Genomic DNA, 27,328 nt, shown 5'->3' on the forward strand with positions numbered 1-27,328 from the left:
ACCAGAAGTCAACACCCGAAGGCAAATGAGAAGAGACCAAGAGCTGCTTTGTGCAGATGGGCAGCGATGTTCCTCTGGAAAAAGCATGTTCAAGCAGAGCCGATGCAAGGAGCTGACCCACAAATGAGCAGTACGCAGGTGATCCTTAAGCTTTGGTGTGTTGGCACCTTTCTTTGCCTCTGTTCATCCAGTTCTCTGAGCTCCTAGTCCTGCAACGCTTCCTATCTAGGGCTTGACTATGCTTTTGTGACTTGAATCCTTGGCTGCGTTGCCATAAAGACTGCAAAAAGACCTTTTAATTCATCCCTCCCCCCAAACCAGGCACAAAATGAGAAAAACTACCTCAAGCAGCATCTCATTATATTAATAACAGTATTTATATAGCGGCTGAAACCCTACAAAACAACCCTAAAAATAAAGGGAGGACAGAACAATTGCAAAACCCAAGCACCCGCAGCACCCGCAGCCCCTGTCCCGCAGGCTGCAGAGGATGGTGCCACGTCCCTTGCCTGCACTCTGCTCTTCTTTGATCCTCCTCTGTTGCCGTGCTGAGACGGCCGCCCCAGGGCAACCACTGTCCTCGGTCCATGTCCACACGGTCTCTCCCCACCCAAGACCCCGTCCGTGCATGCTCCAATGCCCTCCTCTTGGGATGAATCCCTTTATAACCAGCTGCAGAAAGCCACCACAATGTGCTTCCAATGGCACAGCAGACCGAGCTGGGTGAGTAGGTGCCTGTGCTGACCCGCTCCCCACAGTGAACTCAGCAAAGGAGGCTGCGGACGCCGGGGGGCCGGGATCAGCTCCCGGTGCGGACCCTGTCAGGCTGGAGGGAGGGATGGAAGGAGGGAGGCGGCGCATAGAGCGGCTACCAGGGCGCATGAGCGAGGGATGCTGCAGCTGCCGGGACGCGGCCGCCGAGGAGCTGCTCAGCGACCTGCGGGCTGCCAGCACCCGGGTCCGCCCTCGGGCTCGTACCCGCAGGTAACGGGGCCCCGGCGGCAGCGCCGCTCCCGGTGCGCGGAGCGGCTCCGTACCGGCAGAGGACCGGAGCGGCGCCATTATGCAGCCGGGCGGGGCTGGGCCGGGTTCTGATGCAGGCGTGGGCCCCGGCGGGGTGGGAGCCCCCGGGTCCGCTGGGGTTCACCGGTGGTTTCTGACCGAGGCCTCGGTAGAAGCCGTGCGGAGCCCTCCGGGCGGCGGAGATGGGGCCGGAAAGGTGCCCGCAGAGCCGCGGCGGGGAAGCAGGTCTGGAAGCGGACGTATCGGTGCGGGCCGGGCCGTAACCTCGCTCCGTGCCCGTCGGTCCTGCGGCTGGGTAGTGAGGAGGGTCGGCCGCGCTTGCCTTGCCGCCGGTGGCCGAGGTCGGTGGAGCGCACGGCAAGCTCTGTGCGGAGAGGGGGAGCCCTGCCTGGCAAGGAGCATCCTTCATTGCATGTATCTCAGTGACAAGAGAAAACCGCGATAAAAGCATCTAAAGGAATTCCTGGGTGTTGGAAGTAGCCTTATGTTGTAGCATCCTTAGTACATGTGACCAAGGTTAACACTCCTATTAGCTCTAATGATTTGGATGTAATTGTGGCGTGGTCTGCATCGGAATGCCAGGGGGATGTAAATACCTTCGAGGTGTCCTTTCAGGAAGCCCCAGAACATCTTGTCATGGCAGCATCTTTCTGCTCTGTTTCTGTGCTTGTGGTGGTTTACTGGTGCTTTTAGATGTCCATTCTGCAGAGTGTGTTTTCTGGCTTTTCAGTTACTTGGACCTTCTAAACCTGTCTGTCTTGAGAACAGAATAAGCAAGCTTGCCATTTTTGTTTTCTCTCCCATGCTTGAGTTCAGGTGTTACCTTTGCTCATTTCAGGACTGCCTCTGAATCACAGTCCAGAAAGAAGAAACAATCAAGTTGATTGAAGTTGAACAGTTGTCTCTGGGGCTAAGAACAAGGCCATGCCAGTGCTTTCAGAAGACTCAGGTAACTGATCTTCATGCTTTCACCAGGCTGGTGACTAAAACCTTGTGTATGTGTTTAGCACAGGAAATTAATTGAAATTGGAGTTAATTAAAATAGAGTTAAGATAGTTCAAGTGGACTTCTTAGTAACTGCCAAATGATGACTAAGCTGGTAGTGTTAAGTCTGCAATAGGAGATTCCTGTGAGCTATGCTATCTACAAAGCTTCTGTTCTGTCCTCAATTTACATTTAGGATTGCATGAAACTTTGGCCCTTTTGACATCTCAGCTTAGACCAGATTCAAATCATAAAGAGGAAATGGGATTCCTTAGGGATGTCTTCAGTGAAAAGAGTCTCAACTACCTGATGAAGGTAAATGTTCATGTATGAACATGTCTTCCTTACAGGTTACTTATTCTCTGTTCCCTTGATTGATCAATCATTTACTATGCTAAAGCTCTCTGGTTTTTATTTTAGGAAATCTGTGCTAACCAAAGCATGCAAAAGCACAAACGTTAAGAACATTCACTAACAATTAACCTATCTTACTTAGAAAAAACCCCATTTCTGCCTGGATTGCCACAATGCAGATCCAGTGCCCTCTATCTAACAAGCAGTGTGAAATGGCTTCATTTTTTCCTTTACACTGCTGAAGTCTGAACAGATTTTCTGTCTGTCTGTGAAACTTCACATGAGCAAAAAGAAAACTAAAGGACTTCTAAACAAACCTCAAGAGAGGGGGTTCTAACACTGATCTCAGAAAAATTCTATCCCTTAAGTATCAAAATGTTCCAGCGTGGGTATGTTCAGGAAGTTTTGTATCTCTCTGTAGTAATATACTTGAATAATCTTTTCCAGATTCATGAAAAACTCCGTCATTATGAAAGGCAGAGTCCAACTCCTGTTTTACACAGTGCAGCAGGACTAGTTGAAGATGTGAGTAAAAGTTTTTGTCTCCTTATTTTCCTATTATTTAAGCCAGCTTTTCTAACAGATCAGAGCTTTGGATTGTGCTACGTGGGGCTGTATTTCTCATCTTCCCTAGATCTTTGGAATCTGTTGGCTAGTTTCAGTCATGATTGATCAAGGCGATGAGAGCTGAAAAGTATGTTGTTAAATGTCTGGTGAAGACAGGCACACAACAGAAGAGTGTTATTAATGGCCTTCATAAGGGAGAGCATGAAAAAAGCATTCAGTCAATTCCTGACAATAGACTATCCCAGCTAAGCATTCAGTCTTAAACCCATTCAGACTTAAACCTTTACCCAAACAGCATTGCTGTTCACCTAGAATGGTTTGGGTTGGAAGGGACCTTGAAACATGATATAATCTGACCCTGGGCAGAGCTACCATTCACTAGCTCACATTGCTCAAAGCTCTCTGGAACCTGACTTCAAACATGTCCAGTGGTGGGCCATCTATAGCTCTGGATCCAGCATCTCCCCATCCTCAGAGCTGTGGTCGGTGCATGCTGATTTGAAGGATGATAGAAGTTAGCAACACCAGAAACACTTGCAAATAGCTGATTTTGTTTGGTGGGCTCCTTTAATTTTGAGGTTAATTTTTATTTTAAAGGTAATAGAAGAATTGCAGACTGCACCAGTGAATCATGAGGAGAAAGAACTGCTTCAGTTGTTGTCAACACCGCATCTCAGGGTAAAAACACACCAGAGACCTGAATCTGATCAAATGTTTTCTATTTGGATAAATTACACTGCAGCCCTAAGAGAAAGGAAAAACCTCCTGCAGGTTGTAGTTCTCTTCCACTGTGACTTGTTGCAGAGGCCTTAGGATATAAAAGCGATTGAGAAGAAACAGGGTAGGCCTTTCATGCATAATGCACATAGTTGTCTTCCCTCCTCTCCCTAATATTTCTGAGGGAGCAGAAAAGCAGAGGATACCACTTCTCATCTCCATTCCGTGAACTTATTTAGGTTGTTATTGCCCAGATTTACTTCAAAGATCAACATACACCAAAATCTAGTTCACATGATGGGTAAGACAAATGCTACATCTTTTTTTGTGTTTGCAATTTATGGTGAGAGTGGGAAGGGGAAAGATTAACTTTGCTGTAATGTTGGGAGCAGGAGAACTGGAAACTGTAATTTGACCCCTTTACATTCCTGTTTCTTATTTCCTTTATGCAGGCAATGCTTTTAGTACACGACACTGTAGCACAGAAGAACTTTGACCCTGTCCTTCCACCTCTACCTGATAACTTTGATGATGATTTTGATGAGGAATCGGTGAAAATTGTTCGGCTAGTGAAAAATCAAGAACCCCTGGTATATATAACATACCCTACCTCTAGTCATAGAGCTCTGTCGTGCAAAAGCATCGTTGTGAGTATGGAAGAGATCCTTAAAGATGATGCCAAATAGCCTGTTTTGTTTCAGGGGGCTACCATCAGAAGAGATGAGCACACAGGAGCTGTGATTGTCGCCAGGATCATGCGAGGTGGTGCAGCTGATCGCAGCGGTAAATTGCTGAGCAAAAAGGGACTTCAAATTGCATTTGTAAAGATTTTTAACATTTTCAAACTTTTGCATGCACACGTATACTGTATGCACATACCTAGAATGAGAATCTCTAAGTCTGATGCTGTATGAAAACAAAACGCTATGTGGAATAAGGGCGAGAGACTTCAGAACATGTTGCAAACAAGGCACTTAGCTCTAATAGGAAATCCATTAAGCTGGGGAAGGGAGGAGAGGAGGTGCATGCTGTTGACTTAGATTGGGCATCAAAGGAGTGGTGCTTTCCATTCTGTAGACTTACTTTAATTCACCTACCATCTTTTCAGGTCTTGTCCATGTTGGAGATGAACTAAGAGAAGTCAATGGTATTACTGTGCTTCACAAACGACCGGAAGAAATAAGTCAGATTTTGGTCTGCACTGATTTTCATTTCAAGATCTTTAATGTTGGGGTGCTGTAGTAATCACAATAGACAATGGAATTTAACCAAGAGTCTAAAGTATGTATAGAGCTAAAAGATGCAATCCCTGCTTGTCTTTTGTGTTAAGAGTTTTTCTTTTCCCGGTATATTAGTCTTTTCCTTTTGACTTCAGAAACGTGTCATACTAAAAGTCACAGAAGTATTTCATGCCCTGTGAACTGTAATCCAGAAATTAATGCAGCTGCTAAAAGCAAATGAAGGAATTCTAATGCAGGTCTGACAGTGTTCTAGCCAAGTAGTTACTGTGGATGTCTCCATGTGAAGGATTTGTGGAACATTGTAATAGTCTCTGTAGTGAAGTTACATAGTGGATTATGTTGGCCAGTCTAATTTCTGACAAGAAAGGAAAGATGCTAGCTCCTAAACTGGGACTTGAATGGTTTGATTTGTGTCTCATGCTACTTTCAAAGTAATAAAACCCATTTCCCTCTTTTTCAGGCTCAGTCTCAGGGATCAATAACATTAAAAATAATTCCAGCTATCAAAGAAGAAGATCGTCTAAAGGACAGCAAGGTACCCAGCTTAGTGAAATACTGAGGCATGCCTTTCATATTCACATGCTTCTGGCACCTCTGTAAATGCAGGATTCCTGCTGTGAGGAATGTCACAGACACATGGTTGAATGAAAAAGATAGTAGAGCAGTTCCTTGTTGTAAAATGCAGTGCCCTTTTATTCGGTAGAATTACTTAGATGACTTCTCTCTTCTTCACCACCTGGGCACATGTTCTTCCATTGCACTTCTGAGATCCAGCCCCTTTGGTTTTATCTGTGTAATTAGAATTGGTGTTCCCCCCAGTCTTGTCTTCCCAACAGAGCTGCTGTCTGCCCATTACTCTGGGCACTTCATTGCTTGCTTGAGTCAAAACAGACTTGCTTGCAAACAGAGCTGCATGTTTTCCTTCCCACTGCAAACATCAACACACACCTGACTGCTTCATTTGCCCTCCTTGATCAGCAATGACTTCTTGCTCAACTGCTCCCTTACAGGATTCCTCTGTCAGTCTCTGTTTCTACTTCTCTGCTCTCAGTTGCTGGTATTTTCCTTGAAGCCATATGTTCCAGAATACCAGTACAAAATGACTGGGCCTGTGCTTGAAAATTAGTTTCTTTTTCTGCAGAAGAGAGTAGGTCCAAATGCAGATGCAGCTTGGTAGATTTCAGTATTTTTGAGTATCATAAAGCATACGGGAGAGATGAAGAGTAAATGTAGTTAGTGATGTAAGACTAGGTAAGCTTTTAAAGGCAGTTTTCTCCAAACCAGGACAATGTGTTGCTTTCTTTTAAAGGTGTTTATGAGGGCACTTTTCTGCTATAATCCCAATGAAGACAGAGCTATTCCTTGCCAGGAGGCTGGGCTGCCGTTTAAGAGAAGACACGTCCTAGAAGTTGTAAGCCAAGATGATCCCACATGGTGGCAAGCAAAGCGTGTTGGTGATACCAATCTCAGAGCAGGCTTGATCCCCTCAAAACAGTTCCAAGAAAGGTTTGTTCATGAAGGTTACAAATAGTGTCACACTGATTTTATGCTGCTGCTTTTTTCACAGGACACAAAAGGCAGGATCATGCCAGGGTGAATACCAGAGGCTTAGAGAAAAGTGCTAAAAAGCTCCATCTTCTCTAACTGTATAATGAACCTCCTAGCTTTCCTCATGTAGGTTGCCATTGACTTATGCTTTGTAGGATGAAGACAGAAGCACTTGCTAAACAAACATACATGGAATGAAATGTGGAATATCAGTCTCTGACTCTTGGTTTTTGAAGAGAACATATTTCAGACTTGTACTTTCATAGAATGGTTAAGGCTGGAAAAGACCTTTAAGATAGTTCAGTTCCAATCCTCCTGCCATGGGCAGGGACACCTTCCACTGGACCAGGTTGTTCATAGTCCTGTCCAGACAGGAATTTTACCCATCCTTTGTAAGAAATGGCAACTAGGAGCTGGATTCTCAACAAGAATGGAATGGAATAGTTGGGGGTTTAATCTGCCAAAAGAGATTGGGCTGGGGAGAAGGAAATAGAGTGCCATTGATAAAAGTAACATGCTGTTGATTTCTGTGCTCTGATGCATGAAAGCCCAAAGTGTTTTAGAATCTTCTTTCTCAGGCACTGGTTTAAAAGCAAAAGTCTTTTAAAGTGTTGAATCAGGGACATTCTATATTTTAAAAGGGAAAACACTATTTGGTTTGCTATTTTCACTGCTCTATGTAGAAGATGCTGTAAATTCTTCATCATTCTGAGCTTATGTAACTAAAATAGAATTCTTTTCTATTTAGGCGACTGACTTACAGAAGAACAATAGGCACCTTGCCCAACCCAAGGACTGTGAAGAAACCAGTATGTAAGTCTGTCCTTGAGTGATGTCTTAGGCAATACCAACCTCAGTATTTCTCTGCTATTTTAATAATGATGTGTTTGAATGTATCTTGTGTAATCTGCCATTGATTCCATGCATGGATACAAGCTGCTAATTGAGAGGATTTGGGTTTGAGCTTTATTCTGTGTTGCTAGTGCCTGTTGCTTTCACAAAACACAGCTGTCCATCCCTTCCTCCTTTCAGGACCATGAGGCTTTGCACATTGTTCAGATGCTTTCAAGTTTGCCAGTGTTCAAGTTTTTTCTATGGTTTGAAACTTGAAAGCTGCAAAACTAACGCGATGCATGAGCTGACTGTAAACTCACAGGAAAATTAAGTGTAGCTTTAAGGCAAATAAAAACCACAGGAGCATTTCAGCCTCAGTGTAACAGAGCTGGTCTTAAGCAGGCTTTAAAGTGATTCTTGTTTACAGCTCTCAAACATCTGTCAGTGAATAAACAGCACAACAAATGCTGCTTGTGATGGAATTACTAGTCAGTGATGGAAGGCAGAAGACATTTGGGATTATCCCAGCATATAATGTTCATGTTGCTCTTGGGTACTTCAGCATGGCTATTACAGATGTGTCGGGAAACCCTGTGACTCTCTGAAGCCAGATATTGTGCTAGGAATACCATGTAGACTAGGAATATGGAAATTGTCTGTCCTCAGTAATAGAAGTGACTTTCTGTTCACTTAGATGTGCCATACACAGCACTTCGTGTGAGAAGATACAGGTATTCTTATGCTACAATGAGGGAAGATGCTCAACCAAGTATCAAAATAGCATTACTGATTTAAATGAAGCTTTTCCAAATGATTTTTCCATTGCATTCAGTGTTAGGAAGCATGCAGTGAGGGTTGCTACTTAGGCTGTTTCTCAGATATATGCAAGACAATGAAGCTGATAACTGGTTATAATACTGAATTTTAGCACAAAAGTCTTCAGTTGATAAGGGTACATCACTGCATTTCTTTTGAGACCGAAAAACCCATTAAGCAAATCATTCCCTCTAATTTTATTCAATCATTTGCCAGTCTTTTAATATCATCCCAACTCTGCCTTTCATGCTAACTACAGATGATCAGTCTTCTGATAAAGGTAGGTACTCTCCTAACTCATTTTCTCTATGAATATAAATGACCAGTGCATTTTCTAAACCACTCAATAAGCAAAGGGAATAGTGAATAGAGCTTGTTCCAACAGCAGTTTCTTCCTGAGTTAATACTTCATTTAGTTTGGAATGATGACTTAGGTAATGGTAACTTCCGAATGTACTTCTGATTGGAGAGAAAAGATTTGTGTCTTCTGATATGCATTTGCACATTCTGGGTTTCTGAGTGAGGTTGAGAGAATTGCACCTTAAATGCAGGCTTTGTATTGCTATATTTTTAAAAGAATAAAGAAATATTGGAGTTGAACATTTTTGAGCACCTGTATCAATCCAAATTGATTTTTCTTCACTGTTTGTTTGGACTGTGTTATTTTCATGATAAATAACAGCTTTCAGAACTATGTTATTTTCATTGTAAGCATTTAATTTACTATTTTTTTCTGTGTTATTTTCATTATGAGCCTCTGTGTTGGGCTCAGGCGTTTTATCACCTTTCCAAATAGCAAGTATTTTCAATTGAATTCTGCATGCTGTGATTTCATTCACACTCCACATGCTTCTTGAGAATAATACTCCCAAGTAACAGCTCTGATCTTAGCTCTGGAGAGGTGTATATTGCTACTAGTGTCTTCTGTTAGTGTTGGCATTGCTTGATTGCATACCTGTGTGCAATGACCTGGCTTGGTGCATTTTGTTACAGGTTTAAACTGGACATATATTTGCCTGGGGCTCCTCCTTACAATGAGTAGAGAAGAGTTCAGGGGATATTAGAGCACACAGGTGCCTATATTTTAACAAGACAGGCAGCCCCCTTTCAGGAAGTATAAGAACTTGGGATTTGTTTGAGTGCAGGATAGTGTTCTGCAGCTAAGGAGCATGTTTTATTTTGCATGCTTTTAGGGGCCCTGCAGGTGGCTGTAGTTTGAGGAGGGGTAGGTTGGTTTTTTTCTTAACATCAATTTGCATCTTATTTTACTTCCATGCATATGATAAAAGCATCAAAGTTTTACCTTCAAAATAAAGCATTAATGTGCAGTGATAATTTAACTTAGTCAAAATGAAGGTGTTCAGAGCTTGTATTTCAGTCATCTCTGCTTCCCCTTTTAAGCTCAAATGAGATTCAAGTGTCGCTACTCTTGCACAATCATACCCATTTAGAAAGTCATACCTGAAAGAAAAAAGCTTTGTGTGTGGACTCTTCTTTTTGACTTAAGTCTGAATGCTCCTGTAGCAGCAGCACTGATCAAACATAATGAATATTGAAGAGAATACCATAAATATCAAGATGTAACATTTTGTGTAAGACTGACATCAAGGATGTTTTTCAAATGCAAGCCATCATTATCATTAATATCTGTGTAGGAAAAGTGTGTGCATATAATGGAGGATAGAAAAGTTCTCCTTCCCTCAGCAGGAAGGCAGGCTCATATTGCAGGCACTGTTTAAGGTATCTCACTCTCCTTTTTTTACCTCCCCCTCCCCTGCTTTTTAATTTACAGAAGACTGTGACTGCGAAGGATATTTCAATGGCCAGTACATAGGTGAGAAACCAGAATCCCTTTTTCCTCTCCTTTCTTCTTCCCTGCATTGCCCCTGCCCCCTGTAAAGGAAAGGGAAAAGGAAAAGGCACATGGTAAAATAACCTCTGGGTTATTTACATGAGAGTCAATTGCCCAGATGTTCATAAACTAGATTAGCTCTGTGCAGATTGGAATGTGCATAGCCAACAATTGGCAAATCAAAGTGGTATGAAGAGGGTTTTATTATAGATTGAGTGCTTGGTTATCTACCTGCTATGCATATTTTTCATCTCTATAATTAGCACATAGGCACTGATGTGATTATTTTAAGACACTCATTCAAAGAGTAACTTCTGGCTGAACAAGCTTGAAAAGAGACATGGTTCTTCAAGGATGCTGGAGAGGGACTCTTTATCAGGGAATATAGCAACAGGACAAGGGATGATGGGTTTAAACTGAGACAGGGGAAGTTTAGATTAGATATAAGGAAGTTCTTCTCTGTGAGGGTGGTGAGGCACTGGCACAGGGTGCCCAAAGAAGTGGTAAATGCTCCATCCCTGGCAGTGTCCAAGGCCAGGTTGGACAGAGCCTTGGGTGACATGATTTAGTGTGAGGCATCCCTGCCCGTGGCAGAGGGTTGGAACTGGGTGATCTTAAGGTCCTTTCCAACCCAACCCATTCTATGATTCTATGGTTGAAGATACCTTTTGTTGTTCTCTACAGCTGGCTTACGCAGGAGCTTTAGATTAAGTCGTAAAGAGAAGGAGAACAATGTGAATGAAGGAAAGCAAGCGGAGCAGACAGACACAGCAGAGTTCCTGACTTATGAAGAGGTCACAAAATACCAGCAGCAGCCTGGTGAACAGCAGAGGCTGGTGGTTTTGATTGGTAAGATGCAGAATTGGGGCAAAATTTTTCATGTATCTCCCTTTTCCTTTCTAAGAGGAATCCAGAACTAAACACCTAAAGATTTGTGTTTAGTTTGAGCTTTCTGATGGGAGGTTTTTTTAAGGCTTTTCTGGTTTTGGTCAGAAGTTCTTTTCTTTTAAATGATATTAAAAAGCCCACAAAAACCACTGAACAAAAAAGGCAAAACTCAACCACACTCACTAAATCTTCCTAAAATAATGATGCTCATTTTTTGTGACTCATTTTCTATTGGTTCTCACCCAAACATGTGCATGCTTATGCTAGAAATCAAGGGTTTCTCCTTAAACTGCTAAGATTACAGACTTCCTGATTTGGTGCCTGACAAGTGTTTGTCCAACACTTGTTCAAGGGTTCAGTTTGTTTCTTGTATTCTTCAAAGCAGAATGTGGCTGCTCATGAGGTCTCTCATGCACAGGTTTCTTGAAGCATGCTGCTGCATCACACTGTGTGAAATCAGTCTTACTTGTTCTCTTTGCAGTATTTCATTCCACACAGGAATGTCTCAGTCACTTCTATTTTATTAGGTTGCTTGGGGGCCAGATTAAGTGAGCTCAAGCAGAAGGTTGTGTCAGAGAACCCACAGGAGTATGGTGTGGCAGTTCCACGTGAGTAACACTGATTGGCTTTTGTGTGTCACTGCTTTATTCCACAGGCCCATGGGAATTCTGTTGTTATTTTGTGTGTGTGTGTTTTCCCAAGTGAACAGATAGCATTTTTTGCAGTGTCCATTAAAAGAATTAGAAACTGAATACAGGAAGAAAAAAGGATTGTAAATTGCAAAAGAACTCATTTGGAAAACTGGTAACCTATGATTCAGCCCAAACATTCCATGTCTTTAAAAGAGGATGGTTTTTCTTTAGGATACCACACCAGCTAAACTTTAAAGAGAGAAAATACAGTTGTTGACCTGTCTCCCATGTCTCGCTTCCATTCTCTTCTAGATACAACCAGGTCAAAGAAAAGTCATGAGAAAGAGGGAGTAGAATACAATTTTGTCTCTAAGCAATCCTTTGAGACAGATGTGCAGCAAAACAAGTGAGTTAACTTTACTGCCATAACTGACTGTATTTCAAACCCATTGCTAGTTAAATCCTACATCATGTGAATACCTACATCAGGTGTAATGTTGGACTTAGCTGCATTAGAAGCTTTCCAAGTAAAAAGCTCTCTTTGTTCAGTCTGGACATGGTGTTAACTCAGAAATTTAGTAAAAAGCAATTTTGAAATAACAGAGGAGAAGTTCAGTTCTGGACCCTTCACTACAAGAGAGACATTGAGGGGCTGGAGTGGGTCCAGAGAAGGGCAATGGAGCTGGTGCAGGGCCTGGAGCACAAGAGAGATGGGGAGCGGCTGAGGGGCCTGGGAGGTTCAGTATGGAGAAGGCTCAGGGGGTCCTTATTGCTCTCTCCAACTGCCTGACAGGAGGATGGAGTGAGGTGGGGTCAGTCTCTTCTCCCCAGTAACAAGTGACAGGACAAGAGGAAATGGCCTCAAGCTGCACCAGGGGAGATTTAGATGGAGCTGAGGAACAATTCCTTCCCCAAAGGGTGCTCTGGCATTGGAACAGGCTGCCCAGGGCAGGGCTGGAGTCACCATCCCTGCAAGTGTTCACACACTGTGTAGATGAGGCCCTCAGTGCATGGGTTAGTGGTGGCCTTGGCAGTGGTGGAGTAAACGTTGGACCCAATGATATTGAGGATCTTTTCCAGCCTCATTGATTCTATGACTCTAAGTAGGAGGATCGTAAGTTAGAATTTAAGCCTGCATATCCTAAGTAGTATTGGTCAGAACTGAAGCTAGTGGAGGTAACATGCACTGAGCTGGGCTTATTGAATGGAGATAAGTTTTATTTCTAAGTCTACTTTAAGTGTCCTGTAGGCTGAATCTGTGAGTATGAAGGACTTCCTGTAAGACTGTGTGTTTCCTGAAAGTACAGGTTCTTTTGGCTTCCATCTTCCGGATGGAAAAATTGGAGTCCATTTCCTTGCCAGCTTTGTTCTGTTTTCTGTGGGAAACACCAGCTTTCTTCTGTTAGGCTTGAACATCAGTGAACTGAAGTAATGCAGGTTCTTCCCGTACCTGTCAGCAGTGCTGATAAGCTCTCAGTGACATGGGAAGACTATTGCTACTAAGCAACCAGAGAAAGAAAACACACACTTCCACCACCCTCCTCCCCAGTTTTTCACCCCTACCCCCATTTGACTACTGTGACTTCAGGAAACAGCTATATCTAATGTTGTAAGTTCAATATTCATGGTGGATGGTCTTTAAAAATGTATTGACTTTTTAGATTTGTGGAACATGGAGAATACAAGGAAAATCTGTATGGTACCAGTCTTGAGGCAATCCGGTCCGTGATGGCCAAAAAGAAGGTTTGTTTGGTGGATGTGGTACCTGAAGTAAGTTCTACAGCTTATTTTAAAGAAAGCAAGTATTTCTTACTAGGCTGCAAGCTTGAGTAGCTGATGCTGGTCACCATCTGTGGCTACTTGCCCTGCAAAGAACAGTGATGCTCTTGGAGCTTGTGTTTCTAACACATGGTTTCTAGCAAAGTGGAATAGGGCTCTTGAGAAAGCAGCGCAGGGTTTCCAGCTCCTAGATGTCCATTGCTACAGCCTTGATGACACTTTTATTGGTTCTCACTGTGGGATGCAGAAACGTGCATCATTTCCTAACCTGTTTCAAGTCCTAGAGAAAATACTGAGAGCATGGATGAGTATTTTGTTCTTGTTCATCCCTACTGCCTCGGAAGCATTACTGGAGTTGTAAGCAGTGACAATGTACCTGCTCTTACTCCTTCCATACTGGGGGTTAATCTTTGACATTTTGATTCAGATTGTGTGATCCAGGAAGCTTATGTGCTCCTGTAAGCTAGGCAGGGCACTGACATTAACCTGTCTTTAGAAAAGGCAAAGATTACTGTGCTCAGCTGTATAGTACACAGGACTTTGCAGTGTGTACTAGTGAAACTGTTGAACCCAGTCTGAGTACATTGTTGACAGGTAACAAAAAACATCTGATAACAAAAGGTATCTGTTCACAGGCAGTAAAGCATTTGAGGACTCCTGAATTTAAGCCTTATGTTATCTTTGTGAAGCCTCTTGTTCCAGAAAAGAAGAAACATGTCCTAAAGTCTCCCATGTCAGAAGAAACCTCAGTTCCTCTTGTAAGTATTCCGACTTTCATCTCTTCTTTCTAGATACAAAAGAAGTATTTGAGCTAGCATGTGTGTGATGTGGAAGGGCTCCTCTTCTGCAAGAGTGAGAGAGGGCACTAAGGGGGTCCTAAGATGGACCTCAGAATGAAGTATTTGACTCCCTTATAACTTGCCTATAAGCAACATGAAGCAAAGCGCACATCTTCCACATGGATTTTGTGTACATCACTCTGGGCTGCAGCAGGAGAAGCTGCCACTGAACTCAGATAAACTAAGAATCATTTTACATTTCTGATGAGCAGTCCCATGAAATGGCAAGGGCAGCCACCTACTCCCAACACCTCCAGAGTGACACTTGTGTATCAGGCACACTCAAAGTGAAGTGTATGGATGTCTCACAAGGACCAAACCAAGCCCGACTGCAAACTGGTGCTGTGTAAATGTGAACAAAAATACTGGAAGTGTGTAATGTCATTACTTTGGGTAATTAAAAAGACATGCTCAAAACTTCATGCCATCTTTTTGTGTTGATTAGCAGGATGAAGAACAGCAGGAAATTATTAATTCAGCAGCATTCATTGAAGAGCAGTATGGCCATTTAATTGACACTATACTGGTGAAAGAAGATCTCCAGAGCGCTTGTAATCAGCTGAAAACTGTGTTAGAGAAACTAAACAAGGATTCATTTTGGGTGCCAGTCAACTGGGTTAGGTCATAGCTTGTTATTATCTGTTTAAGGCAAAGACACTATAAAAATGTCTTGTAAATATATGGATTAGAAAAGGGAACTATGTCAAATTCACTTCAAAACTGCTGGTCTGTCTAGAAGTTAATACATACAGACTGTATTGGGAAAAACGCAAAGTCAGAAGCAGACACTGCCTTCCTGAATCAGAATCTTGCATAACAGCTGTTAACACTCAGACTAAACAGCACAGTAAAATACTGGAGTGACTTTTAGACTGTAAATAGTGCATTTTGTACAGTGAAGTTTCACAGAGGGTCCTACACTTCCAAACCATTTAAGCAGTTCTAGGGCATCAACCAGTGGAATCTTTAGCCTTTGGACACAAATTCTGTAGCAAGAGTTAAGGTACTTTGCAGGAACCACTATGCTTACAGACCACAGTGCTTCAGACACGGAGGGATGTCCTTTGGACAGTGCTTGTGCCATTACTGGTCACTCAGAAGTTCAGTTGGCCAGCAGAAAATGCTTCCCTACACTCAGGATCATTAACTGCAAATCCTTTCCCATTAGGCATTAAAACTAGGCCAGTTCTACAAGTTGTAGGTATCCTAGTGGCTGGGGGGGTATCTCAATGCCACATTTCCCAATGTCTCCAAGTTGTCTTGCACAGGTATGCTCATCCCAGTCTCTTCCTACTGCCACAGGACAAATGTTAAACAGCCTATGAACACCGCTGTGTGACTGGTCAGCTCATAAGCCAGAGACATTTTTTAGTCTACATGAGAATAACTGCATGTGACTTAAAACAGGACTTTAAAGAAGCCTATTTTCTACAAGACATCTTTGCAGATGCCACCTGATAGGATACCACCTTGCCACCAACACAGCAGCTCCAAAAAGGGCAATAGAATGAGGCTGAAGTACAAAGTAAATAAGCAACTGGCAGAAATCATCATACTTCCAGCATTTATGACTTTGTTCCAAAGTTGGCTCCATCAAGCCCTGAAGAAGAAAACTGTGAAGAGGACTTTGTCTGTATTTCAGGAGATTTGGATATACAGGATTTTTAGATGGGTGTTAAGAAAAGGCAGAGAGATGATTCTGGAAGCACCCAGGCTTTATTTGAAAATTGAATATTGTACAGGTATGTGTTAGTTGAAACTAGTTCCTGTTTTCCACTGCCTGCTGAGGTCTAACCTTTCCTATGTACCATGCCCCTTAACAAAACCTTTTGATGCACCAGTCTCATTCCTTGTATCTTAACAGTATGCTGTTCTTCTTCTTCCACTGCATTTAGCAAAACTAACAATGTTGCATATTAAAAGCACTTTTCTTACATACCAGTCTTGCTGAATCTACGTTAATCCTAGCCCAAGCAGTTGTGTAGAACAGTCATCGGTATCCATCTTCTCCAAATGCATACCCTGGCACCTTTGATGCATTGCCTGCCTATAAGCATTGAGGTTGCCATTGCTACAAGAACAAGCACTTCTCACAATCAGACACTTGCTCTGGCTTGACAGCACACATCTGGTGTCAGACTAGTAGCCTCAGCAAATGTATAAGAACTCCTTCACATGGGGGTGGACCATCAATTCTGCTATTCACTCTCTCCAGCCCTGTAGTGTGGCTGACAAGAGACACGCTGTCAAGTACGTTATATGACAAACGTACCTTTATCTTGTGAAAAACTGAGGGTAATATTTAAATAGCAGCATTTCAAACGAAGGGGTCTGATGAAACTATGAAATGGACAGATTGATCTCACTGTACATCTGTATTGCAGATTACAAGCATTTTTTTACAGTCTGCAAGAAAAACATGTTGTTTAGAGGATACAGATTTAATTTCAAGAACACCAGGTAAGATACTGTCTAGGGGTCAGAATTCACTAATAGCAAGGTTGCTCCTACCATCTTAGAATATTCCAAATGACTAGCAGTAAAGAAGTTAATTTGTATGCTTTATGATCTAACATAGTCAAGTAATAGAAATCTGCATTAAGAGAAGTGAGGTAAGAAGGATACCTGGAGATCTCAGTTGTGAAGAAAGGAAAGAGAAACAATGTTGATGAACAAAAAGTACTTTGCTCATCAGTTTGGGGTTTGGATCCACTCAGCTGGTGACAGGTCAAACAAGGCACAAACTTGTGCTTGGAACCACTGCTCCCACCCTGCTTTAACAACAAAATCCATTCAGGCACAATAGCCACCTGTGAAGTTAAGCAAGTGGACAGTACGCAGCACAAAAGCTTTTATCCTGCTGTGATCCTGTCAGCTGCATTCGCTGCTTCTCTGTGTTACTATCGCAAACACCTGGGGTCTGCAGGATCTTTATGGCCAGTTCCTCAAAGGCATGTTGCACCCCATCCTGTGTCTTGGCACTGGTCTCTAGTGGAGGGGGAAGAAAACAAAAACGAGGAGAATTCCACTTTGTAAGAAGGTCTTTTGGGACCAGAGAAAAGATAAGGGTTTTTAATGATTGAACCTCTCCATTCTCTCTTAAAGGCACACTTAAATTGAAGATCACAAACAGAATGCATCCCAGCCTGAAGCATCACATGAAAACAATTCCTAACCTCCACCTTCTCTCCATAATGGAGAAACAGAAATTGTTCTAAGGTTGTGATAGGAAACCTACAAGACAAGTACTCCCTAACTAAACAGGGAAACAAAGACTGCAGGAGGAGGTGCATGTTTTCCCCTAGGCATTTCAGTTCTTTCTGGACCCATTTTCAAGAAGCTTCACTTCACACTTGGCAATACTAAACTAAACAGCAATACGCAAGGGGTTGGCAGAGGGTTACATACCTATAAAAAGCAGTGAGCGTTTCCTAGCAAACTGGAGTCCTTCTCGTCTCTCTACTTCACGATCAGGCTGCAGAGATGAAGAACATGACTAAAATAAGCCACACCAGCCACTTCTGGGAAGTCCCTGGAAAAGCACCACTGCAGAGAGAGGCTTTGTTGAAAGGAAAAGTCTCTAAACCCATGTAATAATCATGATCTTCCCACTCTACAGACAGCTTACTGCTACGCAGGCTGTCAGGGGTTCCAACTGAACAGCAGCAACATCACATCTGTTGGAAAGCCACATGGGAACCTCTTGTAGCAGTAAAGCAAAAGTGAAACATCTCATTATGCAATAGACACCTAAGTTATGTCAAAACACCCAAGAAACACACAGCAACCAGTGCACCTCACACCTACAGATAAATACAGCCATCTGAAGGCTGAATTCTCCTTCCCCAGCACCTGTCCAAAACAGCCTGGTCAAAAAGAAAGCAGCAGTTGTGTTGTTGCGCTGCAGTTACATCCAATGGGATACAGCAGATTTTAGGTAGAACCTCATATTTTCTTAACAGAATCTCTCATCAACTGCATCTCTCCAGGTGATTTTCCATTCAAATCTTTTAACTAGATTTGATTCTAAAACAACACAGTAAATGGAGTTTGCCCAAGCTAGCTCCCTCAGTTATAGCAGCACCACCTCCTAACGTAACAGGTTTGTTAGTTTCAGCACTTATCTCACATTTACACTCTATAATGACTGAGAAATAAGTGGAAGAGTGCAAGAGAGCAAGAGAATGCATTTCTAAACTGACCTTATCGGTTTTATTGCCAACTAACATCTTCACGGTGCTGTTTTTGGAGGTATATACTTCCAGCTCATTCAGCCAGCCATCTAGTCCTGTGAATGTGTCTTTTCTTGTAACATCATACACTGGTAACAGAAGAGAAGGAGCTTAACTGCTGTAGAGTCTTGGTGCTATTTACTTGATTATGGCAGAACTTAGCCCCTCCTAGCTAACTACTGCCCCCCAAAAAGCAGTATTAAGGAATTCCAGAAGATGCATCAATCATACTCTCTTCCCAGAGCTGGAACACATTGGAACAAGATCACTAAGGATTTAAGAACACAAGCATTTCTGCAATAGATCTGTGACTGGAAATCACACCAGTTGTCATCTTATACCTGTTACTAGTTGTGAATTGGGCAACAAATACTTTAAAATAGGTATTTTGTCACCTCATTTCCTGTGTAACTACAGGAGTAAAAAGTAACTTTTGGTCACTGGTAACTGCATTGATTTGATTACTAAGGTTTAAAAAGCTGTACCCCAGTTGGAAAGCATATTTTGTAAAGCAAGGTCTTCAGCCTTCCCCAAACCTGAGAATAAGAATCCCTTCTTTTCCTGAATGGTGCTCTCAGAAGGGACTGACTAGGCATCCATTACATGTGCTACAAACCTCATGTCTTATAATCACATCAATAGTTTCACGGTGGGGAAAAACCAACACAACCCCCAATATGCCTGATTAGAAGAAACTCCCTGAAGCAGGAAGTACAAAGCTGATAACTCACCAGCCTGCAATGTGCCATCTCTGTATTTTAAGCTTAAAATGTTTTGAAGCAGCGTTACTTCCTGCCAGTGGTTTTGCACACTGTGTTTGTGTTAATGATGTAGTGATGTGGTAAAAGCCACGATCACAATCGTTCCTCTGACTCTCAAACAACCTCTTTTTGCAAAGATATGCCCATATGTAGTAATAAAGACCACCATTTTTGCAATCATGTTTTTCTTCCATATACCTCCTACCTAAAACAACCCCTTGAGCTCCTCGGTAATAACTGGGAGTCAGTGTTCTAAAGCGCTCCTGTCCTGCTGTGTCCTACAGGGGAAAAGAGAGAGAAAAAGGAAAAAAAAAAACCCACCACACACACAAAAATCAAATATATTTACAACAAAAAAGGTATTTTAAACTACTCAAGACATAAAAGGTTAATTTTATCCTGAGCAAAAAGGATAACCGTAGGACAACAGAATGAGGGAAGCAGACAGGAAACGGCAGCAGCAACAAAAAGTACATGAGGAAGAGTGAAATGTATAGAAAGAACTTAACTGAAGGTTAAAGTGATGAGTACACACATGAAAGTCAACGCAACTCCAGTGAAATACATCAAAGGTTATTGCTGCAAGCCACGCAGCAAGGCTTCATCACTTAACAGTGAACTGAACAAAACAAAGTGAAGAATAAGTAGTTTCCTAGTGACAGACACTGCAGGAAAGGAAACACAGTAATTCCAAAGAGCTCCCTTTGCTCTGCCATAGCAGGAAAAGAGAATCCAGTTAGAACTATTTCAAGTTTGCCAAGAGTCTAAGCAGGTAAGTTTTAAATCAGTAGTCCCATTCGATTGCGGCTGCAGGATGGCACATGCACTCTCACCATCTTTATACAGCTGCCAAGCACAGAATGAAATTCAAAAACTCAGAACAAGAATGAGGCAGAAGAACTACACAAATACAAGTTTTACCAAAGAAATTTATTTAAGTTTCTGTACAGACTGCAATACAGACTAACAGCTATATTGTAATATACTACTGCTTGGCCAAAAAAGAAACTAAAACTGGCAATATAGGTACTTCATTTGTTTCATCATTACTAAAGAGACTGTATTATCAGGCACCTATGCACACATGGGCACTAAAGCAGAAGCCTCTTTTTCACTTTGATGCTCTCTACATGCATTAAAGTTTCGCTCTGGCTTCCCCCACTCCTCATGAGCAGCCTCTCCAGATGCTGTTACACTCTGCTGCAAAAGTGCCTTTTCCAGTTACACAACTTGTGCAAGTTCTGGCCTTGCTTTCGATTTCATAGCAAGCAGACACACCCCTGTATGATCATCAGGGCAAACATATCTTGGTTATATTCAGCAAAGCCTCTGATCTGTGTGCAGCATGTTTAGAAAACAGCCAATATTTATGCTCACTGGCTAGAGCAAGTGTGACTTTACCCTCCTGCTCTGCATTCTGTACACAAAGTGTAAATGAATAAAAGAATCCAAGTTCTTGCATTTCTATTACTGTTTTAATAGCAGGCTAAGGCACATTTCTGCTCTCTTTGCAGTAGTCACAATTACTTAACCAATAATAGTGTCTTTTTTAAATACCTATGATCATACACATACAATTTAATGCTTCTAGGGCTCTTTCATCCCATTCCAAACAAATGTGATGCTTTAATATTATAAATAACCCTGATCATGCAGCTGCAATATGATTTCCCATTTTGCAGGTGCTGGAAATACAGCACCAGAAAGTTCAGTATGAATGCTCAAGTCTCCCACTAAATCTGAACCAACCTTTAAATAGTTCAGGACTGAGTGTATTTTCTTTTTCCATAGTTTTAACCAAAATCAAGCATCTGGACTGTTTCTGGTATAACACACCCCGAGTTGCTGCACAGCCCCTACAGCAATCATGCAGTTCATCATCTTGAACATCACTTTTCTGCAGTTTACTCGACTTCAGCACCGTCTATCCAGAGAGCACTTCTGGGTCACACAAGCACGAAGCGCCTGCCTTTCCTACAAGGCTTCACAAGCCTAACACTTTAGAGAGGGTTTGAGTAAGCCGATTGTATAACAGCAGGAAGATGCAGTCACGATCTCTACCAGAACTGATGTCACGAACGTAGCAAAGAAGCATTTAGAGTTGTTTTGAATGAAGCCTGTCTGTAGCTACAGTTGTACGGTCATAGCAAGCCATTCTGTGCGCATTTGCATCATAACAATACAATCTCAACATGCAAAAGAGTTTAGCGGGGGACGAGCGGCACAATAAGCTGGAGAAGTTTCTACATCTGCCAAGAGCTGAGCCTATCCCTATCTGGGACAAAACCTACCCATATGGCAAGCTGCACTGCACGGCCGTCTATCACCATTTTCTTCACTCTAAAATCAACACCTAAGACGTAGCAGAACGGAATGAAGGCCTGTAAGAACGAACCGACTGATGCCGCCCTCGTAGCCGGCTCCGCGTCCCCCGCCCCTGCCTGCGCCCGGTCCCGGCTCCCCCCGCTGCCTCTCGCCAATGGGACCCAAACCCAAACAAGCGTACATCCTCCCGGCTTGAAGGGGCGGAGGAACGGGAGGGGACCCGGCGGATGCCGCACTCACCGATGGTGGGTTTCAGGCTCGGCTCAAACGTGCCGTCCGCGAACCGCAGCAGGAGGCTGTGGGGAGAGAACCCGAGAGCTCAGCGCGGTGCCGAGCGCGCTCCGCCCGCCCGGCCCGGGCCCCCCGCACCTGGACTTCCCCACGGCGCTGTCCCCGATCAGAAGCAGCTTGAGGGTGAGGCCTGCAGCGTCCATGCCCGGTGCTGCTCGGGAGCGGCCGGCTCGGTACTGCCGCAGCCCTACAACCGGACGGCACCGGATGGCACCGCTGCACCCACGCCGCGCTGTTTTGGAGCCGGCCATGCCGGGCGCCGCCGCCACAACCACGTGACGCGGCTCCGCCTATCAGGCGGCGGGGGGGCGGAGCCGGGCGGGCAGGAGTGGCCGTGCTGAGGGAGCTCCGGCCGGCCGGCGGGGAGCGGCTCGGGCCCGGCCATGTCCGATTACCGGATCTCGGTGGAGGAGCTGAACGATCTGCTCGCTAACGGCAGCGGCTGCTACAGCCTCCCCAGCGCGCACAGCAACGAGGTGGTGCCGCGCATCCACGTGGGGAACGCGTGAGTGCGCCGGGCCGAGGCGGGCGGCTCGCGAGAGGCGAGGCCGGCCGCGGCGGAGGCTGGGCCCGTGTCTGCGAGCCCCTGAGTGCAGAGGCCGGGGTGGGCAGCGGGGGGTTCACCGAGGAGCCGCAAGAACGGGAGCTCGGGGCAGAGCAGGAGGCCCTCGGGCTGCTGCGCAGAGCCTGGCCTGGGGTGGGCAGCCCCAAGGCCTCGAGGGCTGGGGCGCCGGCAGCAGCACCTCCGCGGCTGCAAGGCCCGAGGTGCGCGGGGCGCCTGATGGCGAGGCACGGCTCGGCAGTGTCAGCTGCTGAAATGGCCGGTACCCCGTTGAAGTCCCAAATCTGCGCTAAAATAACGGCAAAACAAGGTTAAAACTGGTTAAGTAGCTGCAGAAGGAAACAGCTGCGCAGTTGTGTCAGGACTGGGCTTTTTGCTCTCCTGATGTATCGTACCCCTGCTAACAAGCTATGGTCACTCACACAGAAGAGGGAGGGGGGACAGGATGACATGAGGTGTACGCAGCACATCGTCTGCAGAGGCCCAGTCACAGCACTGGTGTAGTAACTGTCAGATGAATAAGCTGGAACGTGAAACACAAGCAAAGTAGCAATACAGATACTAGGTCTTGGTTTAACCATAGACAGAATTACCCAAAGGAAGCAAGACTGTAACATGAGCCTCCCCCCCGAATCTCCTCTCTTTTAGTTTAAAACCATTACCCCTTGTCTGATGTTACCATTTGAAGGAGTTAGCATTTCAACATTGAACGTGATGCAACTGGAATGAAATGTTAAGAGTGGGAGAGATCCAAGAACTGTTTGGAAAGGGAGCAGAAAAAGGCTCTAGCTGTGTAAGGAAATAATCTATAAAATCTACAAAACTCATTCACTGGGAATGAGTTTGCCTCCAGGGGAGCCAGATTTAATCACGGTTCCAGGACATGAGTTCCTATTGTTCTTGAGCAGTATCAGATATATACCAATCTATATACTATTACTTAAACTGTATACTTGCCCCGCTAAGCATAGGAACTCACAGCTGAATTAATACTTTGTTTTGGCCTTGCACTGTAGGATTTACTTTTGTGTTGCAAGCAGGATTCCCCGGACACTGATACTTGTCCCCTGGCACAGATGATGTCCTGCCAGATGGAAAATCTGTCAACATTTGTTTGGGTAATGAAGTCTTTACAAATATTTGTCTCATTGCCATAGTTGTTTGGCACAGACAGCAGAAAATGCAGAAGCTTCAGTCATGCATAAGGATTCATCTGCTTACACTACAGTTTAAGGGGTGAAGAGTCATTAGGAGAAAAGGAACGCTCCAGATGTTCATTTAGCTTGTGTAGATAACAGTTAACTCTACTGGGCTTTCTGTAAGCTACAGGATTTTCCTACTTTGGTCATCATTTTAGGTTCAGAAAGAGTTACATTTTTATGCCATATTAAGGTCTAACAGATTAAGTTTCATGTGTGCTCTGCTCAGTTGTCAGCCAAGAAAGAAGCATTTTCTCATGCACAGCTGATGATCATGGCTCTAGATAGTTCTGTGAATTTATAATCTGTAGCTGATCACTTCTGGGCACAGTGTATTTAGCATTTGTTAACAGAAAAAGCTGAGGTTTTATGGGGACATCATAAATACTGAGATGATTCACCAAATTCTAATTGCTTTCTTGATACTTTTTATCATACAGGTTCATAGCCAAGAACATTGCGAAGCTGCAGCATCTGGGGATAACTCATATTCTGAATGCAGCAGAGGGGAAGTCATTCATGCATGTGAACACCAATGCAGAGTTCTATGAAGGCACAGGCATCAGATACCATGGGATTAAAGCTAATGATACGCAAGAGTTTAACCTCAGTCGCTATTTTGAGGAGGCAGCTGATTTTATTGAGAAAGCACTTTCCCAGAAGGATGGTAAGGCAGACTGCAATATCTTGCTGTCATGTTTTCTGGGTACTGTGTATGTTTTGTAGCAACTTATCTTACTGTTTAAAATGGCTCTTTGCTCAGATTACCAGTTGAACAACCAAGTCAGGAATTCAGATCAAGGCTCTGTAGCAAAGACACCAGAATAATACAGTAAGGCATCATAATCTGTCTATACATGTAGATCTCCAGCATATGGCAAATGGAAGTCTGTCACTGTAGAGGTGACTTTGAAGCTATTGTGTCATGTAATGGTGCTTTCTTGGAGGATGTTACCTTATTTTTCCATAGAAGTGGTGGATCACATGCAAAATCAATTTTTAGGAAAAAACATTCAGGACCTGGAAGTTGTTTTAGGATATTAGGAATTACAAATTACAGGCAGAAGTGATAAAAGTAATGCGTTGCAGAAGAATGCTTACAACCTGTGGGTTTTCCAAATGTACAGTAAGGGTAGAGATTGGTGATGGTGACCTTTTTATTCCCGCAGGATTGCAGAAACTGGAGATGAGATTTGCAATGTTGATTGCCACATTTCTCTCCTGTGTGTTTCCTCAGAGCAGAAACCTCAGGACATAGTGCAGTGGGCCAGATGGTGTTTGTTCTGACCATTTCAGTATACCAGTTATTCCTACTTAAGCTTAATTTCTTTCTTGCTTCATGACTGAACGTAAAAGGGGAGGAACAAGAAATCCCACAATTCTCTAAGTTCTTTCTCTCAAATGGGCAAAGGGAGCGCACGAGTTAGGAGTGTGGACAGCAGGTCAAGGGAGGTAATCCTCCCCCTCTGCTCTCCTGAGACAAACAGGACAAACATCAATGAGGTTAAATGGTTTGCGAGGCACATCCATAAATCATAAACATTAATATGCTTTATATCCTAACTATTTCATGTTGCTTTTCAAATGTATATTCCAGAATAACCCAAATTATGACCTGTCTTCCCTGCAGGACAAGTGTTTGTGCATTGCCGTGAGGGCTACAGCCGTTCTCCTACCCTCGTCATTGCCTACCTCATGCTTCGCCAGAACATGGATGTCAAGACTGCACTGTGCACGGTCCGGCAGAAGCGAGAGATTGGCCCCAATGATGGCTTTCTAAGGCAGCTTTGCCAGCTCAATGAGCGCTTAGTGAAGGAGGGCAAACTGAAGCCCTAGAGCAGAGCACTCGAGTATTTTTTGAAGTTTCTCAGAGGATGTCTTAGATGCTTTAGATTTTCAAACCCCAAGCACCAAGCTCAATCTCCTTGAGGGAGACAGAATTCCTGCTCTTGTCTGGTGAAAGTATCCTTTCCAAACTCTGGGTCTGTCTTTCAAGGAGGCACAAAACTGTGTCACTGTTCGGAGCTGTTGCAATGAGGAAGTGTTTTTAGAGGGGTAACTCCAGTGACAGCAGCTGTCTTCACACATATGCCAGAGCCTCCTGCAGACTCTGTTGCATCTGTGGTTTGCATTGGCATTGAGTGTGATTCATTTAAGCCTTGTCTTATATCCCACCAGAGCACAATTTTATGAGAGCCCCAACACATCACTCACTTTTAATTGAAGTACTGTACTTTCTAAAGCTTCTTTTTCATGCACACAGTGCCTAAAGTTTGAGTGTAGGAGCTTCAAGAAATGGAGAAGCATATATATAGACACACAGAAGCACTCGCCTGTAAAATGAAGTATTTGCAGTGTTGTGTTTAGTGTGGATTTATGCAATGCACACTGTGTGGTAGTAAAGCCATTCAGAGCCCAGTCTTGATGTACACTCTATTTCCAAGAGTATTTGTACATCTTGCTCTGGTGACTGACAAGAAATAGTTGATATTAAATGCTCTTATTTTTGTTTTGAAAACAAAGTCAGGAGCAAATGTTGAGCAAAAGAGCAAGGAATTAAAAATGGTTTATATTTAGAAGTGCTTGTACTGGATGTATGATAAAGTCCTGAGTACCAGAATATAATGGCTCACAAGGCTTGTGTGGAATTACAGTTTCTCTCTCCCTTCTTTCCTATCACTGTTTATTTAAACATAGGATGGAATGACCACATATGCAGATTACTTCCAGTAGGGCAGCACAGCTGTACCTAGAAAGCAGTTTGCAGAAGTACACTCAGGAGTTCTTGGATTGCTTGCATGGCGTGATTAAATAGAGATGAGCATTGTTCCATACCACATTGATTAGGAAACATTTCCTTTGTGTTTAAATAAATTATGTATTCATTCTGTTTGACATGAAGTTGAAACGAGTCATTGCAATGTTAGGAGAGAGAGCTGTGTTTACAGTATGCCTGATGGTGTGTAGGTGTGTACCTGGGACTTATAGCACAATATTAATTCAAAGGGCCTTCTCTGCAAACTCAGAGTTGTTGGTTGAACTAACAGAACTTGAGATATATGTGTTCCCTTTTTATCTGTGTTTTAATGCGGTTCTAGATTAGAAATCTTACCACTATCTTAAACAAACACTGTTGTATTGGTAACAAATATAAGACCAGATCTACTTTTGTATATTCAGTTTGCTAATCAAAAATCACAAAGGACATACATTGTTTTGCTTCTGGTTGTTGGGGTTGTGTGGTTTGGGAGGGGGTGGGAATGGTGGGAGGGAATCCTGCATAGCTATATAACTTCTTTGAAGTCAGACTCGGAGGTGAGTATTCCTGTTGAAGACCAGGCTTATTTCTGTTTCTTGCACAGAATGGGAACTGGCAAGTCAAGTAGGGTTTTCTTAGGTGTCCTTTAAAGGGACAACTGGGGAACACTCTCCATAGTGTTTCCTTTCATCTCCCTACAGTCAGTATTTAGTGCTTGCCTTGAATCAAGATGGTTTAGTAGTGAGGAGCAGTAGATAGTTTAATTGGCTAATTACATACCAATATATCAGTATTACATACTCATACACTGTTAGATCCCATTATATTAGTATTAAGTGAATAGCTTCTCTTCCTATGTTGTCTCACACCATGGATTCCTAATACCTCTCTGCACTACAGGGAGAAAAAAGAGCTTCACAGGCATGTACTTTTGTCTGACCTGTTACTTAAGAAGTCAAGCATTACAGTCCATTAAAAAGCCAAGAAAGCAGTAGGCATTAGTTTTCTATTGCTCTTCCATAGGTTGTGAGAATGCTGATAGTTGTCAGATTAAACCAAAACACTTTAATAAATGGAGTCTCTTCACCTGTTTTTGTAAGAAATCCTGACCAATCAAGACATACAG

At 43.3% G+C, this 27,328-nt stretch overlaps 3 protein-coding genes across 3 annotated transcripts; 2 read left to right on the forward strand and 1 right to left on the reverse strand.

Moving 5' to 3' along the window:
- The first annotated feature begins 878 nt into the window (after positions 1-878).
- Positions 879-16,010, forward strand: MPP3 (MAGUK p55 scaffold protein 3). Its single transcript, XM_005141606.4, has 19 exons — positions 879-984; positions 1,862-1,972; positions 2,204-2,322; positions 2,809-2,886; positions 3,526-3,606; positions 4,098-4,235; positions 4,347-4,428; positions 4,754-4,839; positions 5,347-5,421; positions 6,196-6,392; positions 7,183-7,247; positions 8,344-8,364; positions 9,877-9,918; positions 10,621-10,785; positions 11,352-11,432; positions 11,769-11,862; positions 13,118-13,226; positions 13,871-13,993; positions 14,523-16,010. The coding sequence occupies exons 2-19, from the start codon at positions 1,948-1,950 to the stop codon at positions 14,700-14,702; spliced, it is 1,761 nt and encodes a 586-aa protein (XP_005141663.2). The 5' UTR covers positions 879-984; positions 1,862-1,947; the 3' UTR covers positions 14,703-16,010.
- On the reverse strand, positions 15,769-21,949 carry LOC101880732 (ras-related protein Rab-18-B-like). Its single transcript, XM_034070017.1, has 7 exons — positions 21,762-21,949; positions 21,633-21,688; positions 21,359-21,420; positions 19,273-19,345; positions 18,277-18,395; positions 17,483-17,549; positions 15,769-17,062 (listed from the first exon to the last, which is right to left on the reverse strand). Exons 1-7 carry the CDS (start codon positions 21,932-21,934, stop codon positions 16,893-16,895), a joined length of 720 nt encoding a protein of 239 aa, XP_033925908.1. The 5' UTR covers positions 21,935-21,949; the 3' UTR covers positions 15,769-16,892.
- Positions 21,950-22,005: 56 nt separating this feature from the next.
- DUSP3 (dual specificity phosphatase 3) lies at positions 22,006-26,653 on the forward strand. The gene is made up of 3 exons (XM_034070210.1): positions 22,006-22,188; positions 23,885-24,111; positions 25,075-26,653. Exons 1-3 carry the CDS (start codon positions 22,067-22,069, stop codon positions 25,278-25,280), a joined length of 555 nt encoding a protein of 184 aa, XP_033926101.1. The 5' UTR covers positions 22,006-22,066; the 3' UTR covers positions 25,281-26,653.
- The last annotated feature ends 675 nt before the right edge of the window (positions 26,654-27,328 follow it).

This window comes from Melopsittacus undulatus, chromosome 17 (genome assembly GCF_012275295.1).
Source record: "Melopsittacus undulatus isolate bMelUnd1 chromosome 17, bMelUnd1.mat.Z, whole genome shotgun sequence".
Classification (NCBI taxonomy): domain Eukaryota; kingdom Metazoa; phylum Chordata; class Aves; order Psittaciformes; family Psittaculidae; genus Melopsittacus; species Melopsittacus undulatus.